The sequence below is a fragment of the Wyeomyia smithii genome, chromosome 1 (genome assembly GCF_029784165.1).
Source record: "Wyeomyia smithii strain HCP4-BCI-WySm-NY-G18 chromosome 1, ASM2978416v1, whole genome shotgun sequence".
NCBI classification, from domain to species: domain Eukaryota; kingdom Metazoa; phylum Arthropoda; class Insecta; order Diptera; family Culicidae; genus Wyeomyia; species Wyeomyia smithii.
Window position 1 is genome coordinate 84,591,203 of NC_073694.1, and position 16,371 is coordinate 84,607,573.

Sequence of the window (16,371 nt, forward strand, 5' to 3'; positions counted from 1 at the left end):
AGCGCGCCCAAGCGCTTTGGATCTATCCTTATGTTCGACGTCGCTACGGTTGGATTGCACATGGAAGGTAATCCTCGATCCTCACGGTAGCGACCATCTGCCTATTCTTATTTCAATTACTAACGGGTCAACTCGCATGCGACCAATTGACATTCCGTATGACCTCACACGAAATGTCGATTGGAAGTTATACGAGGAAATGATTTCAAAAGCGGTCGAGTCGATTCAACATCATTCACCACTTGAAGAATACAACCTCCTCGCGGGCTTGATTCTCGACGCCGCGTTGCAAGCCCAAACGAAGAAATATCCCGGCGTAACGATCAAAGAACGGCCTCCCACTCCGTGGTGGGACCAAGAGTGCTCCGATGTCTACACGCAAAGATCCGACGCGTTTAAGGCCTACCAGACGGGAGGTATACCTGGCGACTATTTACGGTATTCGGAGCTTGATACCAAGCTTAAAAGCTTGGCTAAAGCAAAGAAACGTGGATATTGGCGTCGGTTCGTGAACGAGACGTCGAGGGAGACATCGATGAGCACTCTTTGGAACACAGCCCGAAGAATGCGGAATCGCGTAACGGTCAACGAAAGCGAGGAGTCTTCAAGTAGGTGGATATTTGATTTTGCCAGGAAAGTATGTCCGGACTCTGTTCCTGAGCAAAATATTGTTCGCGATGCGTCTCCGGGCCACGACGCGATAGAATCACCTTTTACGATGGCAGAACTTTCAGTTGCCCTCCTGTCCTGTAACAATAACGCGCCTGGATTAGATAGAATCAAATTCAACTTGTTGAAGAATCTACCCGGCAATGCCAAGAGGCGCTTGTTGAACTTGTTCAATAAGTTCCTGGAGCAAAACATTGTACCGCAGGATTGGAGGCAAGTGAAGGTGATCGCCATCCAAAAACCAGGGAAACCAGCTTCTAATCACAACTCTTATAGGCCGATTGCAATGCTATCCTGTATCCGGAAATTGATGGAAAAAATGATACTCCGTCGTTTAGACCATTGGGTCGAATCAAATGGTCTACTATCAGAAACTCAATTTGGCTTCCGCCGTGCCAAAGGGACGAATGATTGTCTTGCGTTGCTTTCAACAGATATTCAGCTGGCGTATGCTCGTAAAGAACAAATGGCGTCTGCGTTCTTGGACATTAAGGGGGCTTTTGATTCCGTTTCTATTGACATTCTTTCGGGTAAACTTCACCGACAAGGATTTTCTCCAATTTTGAACAATTTTTTGCACAACTTGTTGTCCGAAAAGCACATGCATTTTACGCATGGCGATTTGGCAACTTTTCGCATTAGCTACATGGGTCTTCCCCAGGGCTCATGTTTAAGCCCCCTTCTTTACAACTTTTATGTAAATGACATCGACGAATGTCTGGCAAATTCATGCACGATAAGACAACTTGCAGACGACAGTGTAATCTCTGTTACAGGAGCCAAAGCTGCCGATTTGCAAGGACCATTGCAAGATACCTTGGACAATTTGTCTGCTTGGGCTTTACAGCTAGGTATCGAATTCTCTCCGGAGAAGACTGAGATAGTAGTTTTTTCTAGGAAGCATGAACCTGCTCAGCTTCAAACACAATTAATGGGTAAAACGATTTCTCAGGTTTTGGTACACAAATATCTTGGTGTCTGGTTCGACTCTAAAGGCACCTGGGGTTGTCACGTGAGGTATCTGATGAAAAAATGTCAACAAAGAGTGAATTTTCTTCGTACAATAACCGGACAATGGTGGGGAGCCCATCCAGGAGACCTTATAAGGCTTTACCAAACAACGATATTGTCTGTTATTGAATACGGGTGTTTCTGCTTCCGCTCCGCAGCAAACACACATTTGATCAAACTGGAGCGAATACAATATCGTTGTTTGCGTATCGCCTTAGGTTGCATGCAGTCGACCCATACGATGAGTTTGGAGGTTTTAGCTGGAGTACTACCATTGAAAACCCGCTTCTGGAGCCTGTCTTCTCGTATTCTAATCAAATGTGAGGTCTTGAACCGTCCCGTGATTGAAAATTTTGAAAGGTTAATCGAACTTAATTCTCAAACCCGTTTTATGACATTGTATTTCAATCACATGTCCCAAAATATTAACCCTTCTTCGAATATTCCAAATCGTGTCGACTTATCAAATACTTCTGATTCTACTGTGTTTTTCGATACATCCATGATAGAAGAAACTCGTGGAATCCCGGATCATTTACGCGTGCAGCAGATCCCTAAAATTTTTTCCAATAAATATCGAAACATCAACTGCGACAATATGTACTACACTGACGGATCACTTCTTGATGGGTCCACTGGCTTCGGTATCTTCAATAACAATTTAACCGTCTCCCATAAGCTCGATAATCCTGCTTCTGTTTACGTCGCAGAATTAGCTGCAATTCAGTACACCCTAGGGATTATCGAAAAAATGCCCACGGACCATTATTTCATCTTTACGGACAGTCTCAGTTCCATTGAGGCTCTCCGATCGATGAAAGATGTTAAGCACTCTCCGTATTTCCTGGGGAAAATACGGGAACATCTGAGTGCTTTATCCGAAAAATCTACTCAGATTACCTTAGCGTGGGTCCCTTCTCACTGCTCGATACCGGGTAATGAGAAAGCGGACTCTTTGGCTAAGGTGGGCGCAACAAACGGTGATATTTATGAAAGACCAATTGCCTTTAATGAATTTTTCGCACTTGTACGTCAGAATACGATCATCAGTTGGCAAAATGCTTGGACCAGAGGGGAATTGGGAAGGTGGTTACATTCCATAATCCCCAAAGTATCGACGAACCCGTGGTTCAAGGGGTTGGATGTAGGTCGGGATTTCATTTGCGTGATGTCCCGGCTTATGTCCAATCACTATAGATTTGACGCGCTCCTCCGTCGTGTTGGGCTCGGGGAAAGTGGTATCTGTGCCTGTGGTGAAGGTTATCACGACATAGAGCATGTGGTTTGGTCATGCCCTGTACACCGTGACGCCAGGTCTAAATTAATAGCTTCCCTGCAGGCCGAGGGTAGACAGCCGGCTGTTCCTGTTCGTGATGTCTTGGCGAGCCGTGACCTATCCTACATGTCCCTTATATACGTTTTCCTGAAATCCATCCACGCCCCAGTCTAGTCCCGTTCCCCTCCGTCTACACCCAACAAAACGACAAGAACACGTTTGAACCTTAAGCACAAAACCAGCAACCAGACCCCGCACAACAGAACCAGGACCCAAGGACTACGAGCCTCTGTCCCAACTCACGACATCGTGGCTCAGCAGAACGAATCCATACATGCCATTCGACGATTATCAGACGACCATTGAACAACAAAACACTGATTGGAAATCCCATGCTAGTTTTAAGTTAGACTTAATTTCAGCTCGTAGTCGGCAGCGAGGATAAAAAATTTGCTTTAGTTTTTAAGTCATCAGATATAATTGGCGCCGTTAAACATTAAATTGTATTTGTGCCGTGTCAAATAAATGTTATGTGAAGAAAAAAAAAAAAAAAAAAACATTGTTAATGCAGCGTTCAAATTACCATTTTAATGAAAGTTTGAACGGTAAAATTCATAAAAAGAAAATTACGGAAGGACGATTAACTCGAATTAAGGACATAAGAGGAAACGAAGTATTGTTATTGTTTCAGGATAAAACTAAAATAAAAATCTATAAATGCTGACAGTAAGATCTTACTAGAAGGAAGGGCTGGTATCAAAAAATCTTACGATGTCTTACAAGGGAGGGAGGGGTAATTATTGAACGGCCCCTAACAAAAATACGTCACGCTAAAAATCTAAATCCCCCTCCCCGTATGTAACAATGAGTAACATTTAATATGCTCTTCTAAAATAACGTAACGCTAAATAAATTACCAATCTTGAGTCTTACGAAAATATGTGTTTTAAATAAAAACTGAAGTAAATAAAAAATAAATAAAATACCCAAATTAATCCACCAGGCGGTCAGACCCTACCTTTCTCATTTGAACTTATTATTTGTTAAAATAGATTTACAGGAACACTTCAAATTTCAGAAAAAAACTCTAAATAAAAAATTTTTGTTAGTCAACAGGGAAACTATACCGAACATTTAAAACATAACATTCAAAAACATATGAACATACATTAACACATGCAAATAACATGAAACAAATATGATTCAAATATATAGAGCGAACTTTTTTTTTATCGTGGTATAATCGAAACGTCACTGTACTCATATTTAGGTTGGACTCAATTGTATATCATTCGATTAAATATCATTTTAGATTCGATTATTTATAGAAGGGTATTGTTTTCTATTTCAAATATGACTTTCTTTTCACAACTTTTGAACCACGTGTTCAATTATTATAATTCATCAGTTAACCCTTAACTAGTCCGTTCATCTGCTATCAATATTGTTCAAATCGGTTATGTATTCTCTGAGACAAAGAAGTTTCGTGATTTTCACATTTTGATACATTACAGACGGAGTTACAGCCCGATTACAGTAAAATTCAATAGGGTGTCATGAGGCAGCTAGACCTTTCATTTGACACGAATTTTGTGGAAATCGGTTCAGCCATCTCTGAGAAAAGTGAATGCGTTTAAGTTGTCTTCGGAATATGTTTCTTTTTTAAGCTGAATTTAACATTTTTTAACATAACAGGCAAAGTAAAAGTCCGATTACAAAAAAAATCGATAGGGTTTTATGGGGCAACTAGACCTTCCATATGACACTGATTTTATGAAAATCTGTTCGGTCATCTCTGAGAAACATGAGAGAGACTAAATAGTCTACAAAACACGTTTCTTTCCATATCTTTTGAACCACATGTCCAATTTTTATAAAACTCGAAAGTTAAGGGTTTTTAGGTAGCCCGTTCATTTGAAACCAATTTTGTTTGAATCGGTTTTGTAATTTTTGAGATAATGATCTTTCGTGCGTTTCAAATTTTGATAAATAACATACGAACTAAATTTCCGATTACAATAAAATTTAATAGGGTTTTATGGGGCAACTAGACCTTACATTTAAGAATAATTTTATGAGAATCGGTCCAGCCATTTCAGGGAAAATCGAGTGAGATTGAAAAGTTGCACATACACACACAAACACACCAACACATACGCGCACTCACATACACACACATACACACACTTACACACACACACACACACAGAAAATGCTGGCCCTTTGAAGCCCTTTTATACCTTCGGTTTTGCCAGTGATTGCTGTCATATACTACTCGATTCAGTTTGACGAACAGAGCATTTTCTGTATGTATGTATGTGTTTATGTGTGTGTGTGTGTCAGTGCCACATTTTTTCCCACTCACTTTTCTCAGAGATAGCTGGACCGATTTTCATGAAATTGATTGCTATTCATTGTAATCGAATTTTTAGTTTAGAGGTTAAAAAAGTTAAAAAAAGGTGAAAATCACGAAACATCAATATCTCAGAAACCACAGAACCGATTTCAATAAAACTGGTGTCAAATGAACGGACTGTCTCCAAAACCCTTAACTCATAAATTTCGTAATGATTAAACATATGATTCAAAAGTTATGTAAAGAAAAGAAGAAAAGTTATCCATCCAAACAAGTGTCAAATGAAAGGTCTTTTTTTTTTCTTGTTTGGGCTTCCTCACTGCGACCAGAATCGTAGATCTATTGTGAGATATGCCCGGGTGTCTGCTGTATCCCGCACTTCTGTTAATAGCAATACCTCTATTGAGAAGTGTTCATCAGTGCTTGTGTGTAATGTGCTACTCTTTCTTACACGCTTACTGTTCTACTATATGGATACTCGTTCAACTTGCCAAATATCACCAATTATAATTCCCTAGAGAAGTTTCGTCGTACGTCCTTCTGGCCAGTTTTATTGATAAGAGGGACTTATTTTTTGTTAAGAGGAAGTCACGCAAAGGTATTTGTAGATTTCAGCGTAAAGGAAGGGTAACTGGTGGGGAGCCTGAGAATTAGCCCATGCTTAAGTCCTTTTTGACATCGGATGGCCTGGTTCTACTAACATTCGAACCCACGACCATCCGCTTGACAAAGCGGACCCTGTAACCTTGCGGCTACGCAGCTGAAAGGTCTAGTTGCCCCATAGGTTGCTATTGAATTTGATTGTAATCGGATTATAACTTTGTCCGTTATTAAAAAAACATGTGAAATCACGTTATAAAAAGAAAAATATAACAAAGACTGCTTAGAATCTTTCACATTAATTAGATATGGCTGAACCGATTTTCACGAATGAAAGGTTAGTGGCCTCATAGGATGCTATTGTATTTCATTATCATCGTACTTTTAGTTTGGGCACTGTGTTTCAAAATGTGAAAATAACGAAACTTCATTATCTCCAATTTTTTTAAAACTGGTGTCAAATGAAAAGACTGCCTTGAAAATTCTTAACTAATGATTTTTATAATGATTAAACGTGTGGTTCAAAAGTTTTTAATAGAAACGTGCTGCGGAGGATGTTAAAGCTCACTCACCGATTTTCACAAAATAAGTATTGCATGGAAGGTCTAGTTGCCCCAAAAGACCCTATTGAATTTTATTGTAATCGGACTGTAACTTTGTCCGTTATGTATGAAAATGTGAAATCACGTTTTGAAAGGAAACATATTCCAAAGACTGCTTAAACTCATTGATTTTTCTTAGAGATGGTTGGATCGATTTTCACAAAATTAGTGTCAAATGAAAAGTCCAGCTACCCCATAATACATTATTTAAATAAACTGTGAGGCATCGTAAACAAATAACGTAAGGCTAAAAACCTAGAATTTAGGCCCCCTCCCCCCTATGTAACGATACGTAACGTTCGATATGACTCCCCTCCACCCAAAATTACGTAACGCTGGACAACCTGCCCCCCTTCAAATGTGCAATTTTGAGCAAACATCACAGTTAAGTCACGGTCTCAATTACACCCCTCCCCCCTATGTAACAATAAGTAACGCAGACTCAACCCCTCTCCCCCCTTTATGCGTTACGTAATTTGTGTACGACGCCTAATCAGACTGTAACTTTGTCTGTTTTGTACCGAAATGTGAAAATCTCAAAACTTCATTACCACAGAAACTACAAAACCGATCAGAACAAAATTGGAATCGAATGAACGGGCTACCTTAAAACCCCTTAACCAATAAATGATTGGACATGTGGTTTAAAAGTTTTGGAAAGTAATTTACTCCAAAGACTTTTTAAACTCACTAATTTTTTCGGAGATGGCTGGATTGATTTCGACGTTCTCAGAGTCAAATGAAAGGTCTAGTTGTCCCAAAGGTTCTTAACTATTATTTTATAGTCAGACTTTTACTTCAAACATTGAAATGCAATGCATTGTGTATCAAATTGCAAAAATAACGGAAGTCTCTTATCTCAAAGATAACATGAATTATTCGAACAAAACAGTTGGAGCTGCTCTTTTAGACATAGAAAAAGCATTCGATAGTGTTTGGCATAAAGGTTTGATTGCGAAATTGCAAACTTTTAATTTTCCAATTTTCCTAATCAAAATTTTGAAAAATTATCTTACTGATCGAACCCTGCAGGTTGATTATCAGAATTCAAAATCTGATAGATTTTCTGTCAGAGCAGGTGTGCCTCAAGTTTCAGTCTTGGGTCCAGTCCTGTACAACATATTCACTTCAGATCTTCCTGATTTGCCTCCAGGATGCACAAAGTCATTGTTCTGCGATGACACAAGCATTTCCGTAAAAGGAAAAAGTCTTCGTGTCATATGCAGTCGATTGCAGAAAAGTTTAGATATTTTTTCTTCCTACTTGCAAAAGTGGAAAATCTCTCCCAATGCTTCTAAAACTCAAATGATAATTTTTCCACATAAGACTAGGGCTTCTTTCCTCAAGCCAAACAATAATCACGTTGTCAAGATGAATGGGGTTATTTTAAGTTGGTCTGACAAGGTTAAGTACTTGGGACTAATTTACGATAAAAAACTTATTTTCAAAGAGCACATTGAGAGTGTACAAGCCAAATGCATCAAATATACGAGATGTTTATATCCACTCATCAACAGAAATTCTAAGCTTTGTTTAATAAACAAACTTTCGATTTACAAACAAATTTTAAGACCAGCAATGCTATATGCTGTACCGATCTGGTCAAGTTGCTGTTCAACAAGGAAGAAAACGCTCCAAAGGATTCAGAATAAAATTCTGAAAATGATTTTGAAGCGTCCTTCTTGGTTTGGTACACTTGAATTACATAGACTTACTGGTGTTGAACCATTCGAAGCTATGTCAAATAAAATTATTAACAATTTTCGACAAAAATCGTTGCAATCCTCAATTGCTACGATAAGCTCTCTTCATAGCCAATAAGTTAGCAATTAAGTTAGTTGTAAGTTTACTTCCCCTTTTCTGACAAGTAGGTTTAAATCCCTACGAGTGATAAGTCCTAATTGCGAAAGCAAACAAATCCTAACAATTAGAATTACAAATTTCTAACAGTGTTGAGAAATCATCATTTGTGATTGGACACACATACTCATTATTTACTAATACTAGCTGATACCCGGCACGCGTTGCTGCGCCATTAAGTTAACGACGACAACCGCATATCTCTCAAATGTACATAATTTCAAACAAATATCAACATTACCATGTTATATCTATAAGGCTGTATGTATTCTGCCCAAAAGTATGTATTCCTGAATCATGTTTCTCCAATGTTCTAATTTCTATTAAAACTCTAACGAATACATTCGGGTAAATAGCAATAGTCAAAAATGTTAGAAACATGACGGAATGTTCTGTTACTAAGTTTATTATTTTGGCTAGGAATAACTAAAGTATTGTCCTAATCTTCAACCAAACGTAAACGTAAGCAAATAGAAATTTGTTATTTCGGTTCAAAATAATTTGAAAAGTGTATGTATTTTACAAATGAAAAGGGTATCCATTCATTTTGATAACTTCCTCAACATCATGCTATTTGTTACATTGCTCGCATTATTGCATTCGAGCATGATCGCTAAGAATAAGTTCAAAGAAAACTTCTCACTCCAAAAACTAATATAATAACTCTCTAAAAATTGTGTAGTGTCCCTGAGAAGATTTAAAATTACATCTGGGGTCGATTTCCGGCCTCTGGGTATCATTTGGGTTTCAAAAACAACCATATTGGGTGGTTTTCGCTCATTTTCGGAAAGCGGATATCGCCATTTTGGATTTTAAAATGGCGCCTGGATCTGATTTCTGATCTGTAGGTTTCATAGCGATTCCGGAATGATCATTTTTGGCTGTTTACCAACAACTCGATATTGCAATTTTACCAACTCGATGTTGCAATTTATGTTGCCACTTCGCAATGAAAATGTTGTCAGGGGTCAATTTTTGGCCTATGTGCATCATTTCGATTACGAAAATATCAATTTTAGGTAGTATTTGGTGACATCTGGAAACCGGAAGTCATTATCTTAATTTTTAAAACAGCGTCTTGAGTTGATTTCAGGTCTTTATTTTTTTTCGGAAACCGGAAGTCGTCTGTGTATCGTCTATGCAGTCAATTTTCGGCCGCTGGCTATTATTTTGATTCCAAAAATACCGGGTGTCGCCATTGTATTTCTTAATAGCGGCTGGATTTGATTTCCGGTCTCGGCATCATCTTGGTTCTCGAATAACTATTTTGGCTGTTTTCCGGCAACCGGCAATTGGCCTATATGCATCTTATCGATTACGAAAACTCCCATATTGGGTGATATTTGGTCATTTTCGAAACCAAAGGTCGCCATTTTGGATTTCCAAATGCTATCTAGAGTTGATTTTAGGTCTCTGGGCATTATCTCGATTCCACCCATATTAGGTGGTATTTAGTCATATTGGGCTTGTTTTCTGGAAACCGGAAATCGTCATCCTGAGTTTCAAATCGAGTCGATTTTCGGCCTTTGAATATCATTTTGGTTCCAAAAATAACCATAATCACCCATTTGATCATTTTCTGGAATCGGAAGTCGCCGTATTGGATTTAGAAATGTCGTCTGGATTTGATCTCCGGTCTTGGTGCTATTCTGGTTCAAGAAATATTTATATTGGTTGGCCTTGGGCCATTTTAGAATGTTTTCCAGAAACCGGAGAACGTCATCTTGACATCTCAGGTTGATTTCCGGTCTCTAGTTATAACCTCGGATTCAGAACTACCCGCAAAAAACCGCAAAACAGGGACAAGAAAGAGCATTTCCCGTGCTCTGCACAAAATTAAAGCATCACAAATCGACTTGTTGATCTATTTTACATAAAAAAATCTATATTCCAGGTTATTGGCACCAATTACTCGCCGCTAGACTGGCAGCCTGAAATATAGAATTTCTCATGTAAAATTGGTCATTAAATCGATTGGTGATGGTTTTATTTTGTGCAGGGGAAATAATCTATTTTGCCTTTTTTCACCCTATATTTGCGTATTTTTGGAAATATAGACCTTTTCCCGTGGCCTGTACAGGAATATCACAAATCGGTTAATTGCCCAATTTTACAAAAAAGGCTATATTTCAGGCCAGCCTAGCGGCTTCTAATAAGTGGGCATTTTGGTTCATTTTTTCCCAGTGTTCAATGTCATGATTACACTTTTTAGCCTTAAAAACTCTCACAGTTAAATTGAAATGATGATAGGAATAAATTGAAATGATGATAGGATTGATGATTTAGCTGCTCCACTATGATACAAAAAATCAACATCACAGCATTTACCCTTTATTTGAGAACCCAAGCATACAAAATGATACGATGATCGTGTATGATTAAGGACTATACAAATAACAAATTCGCTATTGCTACCCTCCTCCCTGACCACGCTGATAAGAAAATAAAATTGAAATCAATTGAAACAAATACGCTGCTATATGACTCATATGTACCGAATTATATGATATTCGATGAGGCGGTTTCAAAATTAATAAAGATTGACAACATTCATCCACTTCCTTCCCCTTCTCTTAACTACGTCACTGGAATATTGCAAAGCCTTAAATGACAGAGTAATGTAAATACCACGCATCATACTCAAAAACGCCTGTATATAAATTTTCATGATTAATTTCTCAATATTTTGCATTTAGTGCAGCTCGATATACCTCTCCCCCCTTGACTACGCCACTGAGAACAAACAGAAAAATCAATGTCATTAACACTTTCTTGAGAATTCATTTATACATATTGACACGGTAATCAAGTAAGGTTTTAATGAGTTTACAAATAACAAATTGCCCCCCGCCCCCTTTTCACGCTTATGAAATACATTAAATTCGAAGTCGTTGGAATATACCACCAACTATAGCTTCCAAACACTGAATTTAAAGATGATCGGCTCAGCGGTTATAGGGTGACGTCATCACCCCCCCTCTTACTACGCGAATGAAATACAGAAAACTCTCAAATGACACAGCAACACCACAAAAATACGCTTCAAACCAAAAAATGTCTAGATTTCAAGTTGCACGGTTATCGTAGAAAACTTTTGCATGTTTAGAGTTTAAATTGACTCCTCCTTGCCTACGCTTATGAGATAGAGCAAAACTAATATTTTAGAGTTACTCCCTGTACTCCAAAACCCTTATGTAAACATTTTCACGGTAATCGGTTCAGTAGTTTTTGAGTCCATAGGGAACAGACAGACATTCGCATTCAGAGATATAGATACACCCTACTCCTTACTACGCCACTGAGATACAGGAAAATCAATGTTATAGAAACATACTTCAGAACTTACTCATACAAATTGGAACGGTGATCAATTTATGTGTTTAGGTGTTTTCAAATAACAAACATTAGCTCCCCCTCCCTTGCCACGCTTATGGAATGGGTAAAATTGAAAGTCATGAAATATATCAGCTACTATTGACATTGTTACCCCCTCCCCCCCTCTTATCCTTACAACGCCTTTGAGATACAAAAAGGTCGTCGGACAGTAACGACGCAAGAATACATCTCAGACTCAAAAACATCTGTATATAAGTTTGCATGGTTATCGTGGAAGAAGTTTTCTCGTTCATGAAACACAAATTCACCCCTCCTTGCCTACGCTTATGAGATATAGCAAAACTAATATTTTAGGATTACTCCCCGTGCTCGAAAACCCCTATGTACAAATTTTCACGGTAATCGGTTCAGTAGTTTTTGAGTCTATAGGTTACAGACAGACAGACAGACAGACATTCGCATTTATAGATATAGATTTATCATAAATACTTAAGCTACTAACAAATCCCCCCTTTAAAAAAATTGAAATGATTGGTTCTATCAAAATGACAACATCCTCGACTCTTGGCTTCTGTACATCGCTTTAATTCTGAATATATTCATATTGGTTGAAACCGGAAGTCGCCAACCTAGAATCCAAAGTGGTCTGTGGTCGATTTCAGCCATTTTTGGCTGTTTTCCAGAAACCAGAAGTTGCCATCCTACAATTCATAATGGTGTCTGAGGTCATTTTTGGCTTCTTGCAACATTCTGGCTCCGGAAATACTCATATTGGGTGGTATTTGATCACTTTGGGCTGTTTTTCAGAAACAGAAAGTCATCATTTTGGACTTTGAAATTGCCTGTGAAATCAATTTTTGTCATCTGGGCGTAATTCTGGTTTCAAAAGCATTCACATTGAATGGTATTTGGTCATTTCCGGCTGTTTGCCTGACACCGGAAGTCACCATCCACCATCCAGAAATTTGTGCAGAAACATGTGCTAGCAGAAGAGGGAGGGGCGTCGAACCATTATGGACCTCTAGAAACATTCACATGCTAAATTTGATTCCATTTACTCGTTTAGTTCTTGAGTTGTGCAGAAATTCATGTTTCAGTTGTATGGAACCCCTCCCTTCCAGAAGAGGGAGGGGTCTCAAACTATCATAGGAACCTTTATCGGCACCAGAAACCCCTACATACAAATTTTCACGTCGATCGGTTCGGTAGTTTTCGAACCTATATGGATCAGACAGACAGACCAGCTTGCATTTTTATATGTATAGATTACAACATCAATATTTTAGAACCTAAAGAGTGAATATACATTTGTTGGATTGAAGCGTTCATGAAAATCTATTTTTACAAATAAAAGTTTGAATGAGAAAGGCTAAGTCTGACCGCTAGGTGGATTAATTTAGGTTTTTTTTTTCATTTTGTCGACCATAGTAATATTCGGTAACAACATTGAACCAACTATTAGAACCATCTCCTTGGAAGCGATTTGTGCATCGAATCCAACATCAACATCAAGACGGATAACGGCAATGCAAAATTATACAGCTCGCCCGTTTTGATGTTGACAGTTTCCTTAACGGTGAGCGCTTTGTCATTTCTCTAATATAAATATGCGAGAGAACCCGGTAGCTGGCTGTCTAGCACAAGATCTCGAAGCAACGCTGTCATTCGGACGAAAATGTGTGATAGGGATCGGCATGAGAATACTCATACATGTGTGGCAGTATAATCAAAAGCCGCATGTGAATAGCATAGACTAAAAGAGTGCGAGATTAGAAACACTACACACTACACTAAACACTACAAGCGCAAACAGCATCTTCAACTATAAGCGATTGAGGATGTATTTTATGTATAGAAAAAATAGTTCTAGTCAAGCTACTCAGTAATCCGGGAGATACAGTTTTTAAAAAAGATTTTCTTCAAAGAATCAGAGTTTAACGAAACTCATCCAAGATTAGAGATGGCAACATATTCTACTCAATTTAAAAATTTTAAAAACCCTTTATTATAAATCCGAAGAAAATCAAACTCAGCACGAGAAGCAAATCCAAACATGTTCAACCGCCCACAGGTCAATATGCCTTTAAAAACCTTTCTGCTGTTCATTGAATTCCTCATCTGATAATCGCATCAATTCAACCTTTTTCGAACAGTCTATTTTACTATCGTTCACATTTTTCTTTACCGCTGCTACCATTTCCCCTTATCTTTTCATTTTAGGCGTCACTGTTCCGAATATTTCAGCGCGTATTTAACTCCCCCAAGGATGCTCACCAACTTGAACTGCGACGACTCGGCGTTTATATCGTTCAGAAGTTTACCACCCTGGCTGCTAGTAATCCGAAAATCTACGCCGAGCTGCTCTTCTACAAATCGATTAAGGAAGCAAACGCTATCGAAATGGGATATGAGGATATCTACGGGAACAATCTGTACGTTACATGTTTTCTCCCTTACTTACCTGATCTTTCAATGCATTCAGTTTTGATTACTTTTTGTGGAGATACGCAGATGTTTTCATATTTAAAATTCATGCTTACAACTATTATCATCATCTTAATTATTGTTCGATAATCGAAATTCGACACCTATTTTCTACACTTGTATGCTCTTACATGCAATAGTTCAGCTTTTTAGCTACCCTAACTAAAGAAGGTATTAGACAAAGCAAATATTTGCGTTTTTTGGTACGAATTTTATTTTTCGCAAATAAAAATCGTACCAAAAATAGCAAATATTTGCTTCATCTAATATCTGCTTAACTCATTGCTAAAACTAAACCAAACATGAACCTTAACGCTTTATTTTTCGATTTCATTCAAAACAGTGGCACTGGTGGGGGTTGTTTGAAGGGTGCCTGGAGCGAAGAACAAGAAGAAGAGCTCCGACAATTGTACTTGGAGAATCAAGCAAACCCGGCCACCGATCAAGGTAAGATGCTTTGTATTTATTTTTATAATACAACTGTAAACAAAAAAAAAAAAGATTTGCAAAATCCTATTTATTTGAAATTTGCACATTATAACTTTCTAATTTTTCTCATGCGTCGTAACTGCCGACCCTTTCGCATATTTAAATTTTAAGCTCGTCAATGCTGGATGCAAATGCTGCATTTTTTGTTCTTGTAAATTTTTCGTCGGTATGTTTGCCGACACTATTGTGCTCACTATCTATACCCAAAAACTGAAACTAAAACCCAAATAATAAGCGATCCGTCGAGCAAGGTTTTGATGCCACCAGGTCTTTCCTTTCAGGTTATCTCATAGGATATTTTTCTCAGGTTGAACTTCGACCAGTGAGCAATTTCGATGTGGGACTACGTTTCTGTTTTCTATACTGGTATGCATTCTGTAAAATTGGAAATGAAACTGACAAATGTTGCGTCAGATTCCAAACGATAATAACAGCATAACCACATGATGGATAACAATAACCAATATGTTGTTGGATAGATAAAATGTTGAACAATTTTATAATACGCTAGTTATCATTGCTTTTTCATTGCAAAGCGGTAAAAATCGATAAAAAGTGTCAAGGACAAATTTACGCGAACAATGACCCAATCACATACGAGCATTCCTAGCACAGACGACATGAATACCCGATCAGAAGAGCATAACTAAAAAATTACAAAATTCTATCAACGTGAGATACAAATAACACGGTGCCCCCCTGGACCATTATTATAAAAAATAACAGGAGAGTTGTGTGCAAAGCCACGACCGCAAGGATGAAGTAGAATAATCTAGTAAATAAACGTTGACTAATCAGATCAATCGAATTTTGCGCTTCAACAAGGATTGACCATTTTCAATAATATAGTAAGTTGCTTGTCATGGTTAAGGCTTGACAATTTTTAAATTTTGAGATGAAGTTTTTTGGATGTCGTGCTCATGACTGAAGGAAAAGATAATTCAGAACCTTCTGAGACACGGAAATAAAGTAAAATTTATTACTTTTACAAATTTAAAAATGTAAATTAACTCAAGAGAAAACATTAACGCTTTAATCATCAGGTTTTTATTTCATCCTGAAAAGGACAATTTGTTGTTCAATTTCGTATCGGATAAGATACCGATTACATCTTTGCGTTATCACTGACAGTGCGAACAATGTATTCGTTGTGATAAAGTAAACAGTGAAATGCTGATATAACACTCAAAACTAGACGGCTCACGTGTTGTCAAAATGAGTCAACTTTTCATTGAATGCATTTACTAGTGCCCACTATCGCACAGGGACTGCATTTCACTAAAGTGCCTAACTGCATCAGTCGCTATCGATGCTGGACTCCGCTGTAACTAGTGCGCTATTCATTGCTACGCCATAGCTGTGGCCGCTTTCCGCCATCGCTGGTATCCACTGCACTGCTACACTGAAAGAAATCGACACGACATTATAAAGTGTTTTGCACTTGAATTCGCCCTACTGTTCAAAACATATAGAATTCATATGCGAAACACTTCAGAATTATTTATCGTGCAACACCTCATTTTCAAAAGGAAAACACTTTCAATTCTCGTGTTATGACATATAGACATAAAGTTTTGATTTTGAATCTCAAATGAATGTTCATCGAGCTTCGAATGATTTTAATTCGATTTTGAAATAAAAACAGTTTTACATGGAAATGATTACATATAATGTAACCTTTGTTTTAT

The 16,371-nt window shown here is 37.9% G+C and overlaps 1 protein-coding gene across 2 annotated transcripts in view; it reads left to right on the forward strand.

Annotated features, from left to right (window-relative positions):
* Positions 1 to 16,371, forward strand: part of LOC129717836 (protein timeless homolog) — a 279,468-nt gene that overhangs the window by 225,075 nt on the left and 38,022 nt on the right. For both annotated transcript variants that reach the window (XM_055668038.1, XM_055668039.1), the window contains 2 exons: positions 13,931 to 14,142; positions 14,538 to 14,641. In XM_055668038.1, the coding sequence (XP_055524013.1) occupies positions 13,931 to 14,142; positions 14,538 to 14,641 (316 nt within the window). The remainder of the gene's footprint in view (positions 1 to 13,930; positions 14,143 to 14,537; positions 14,642 to 16,371) is intronic.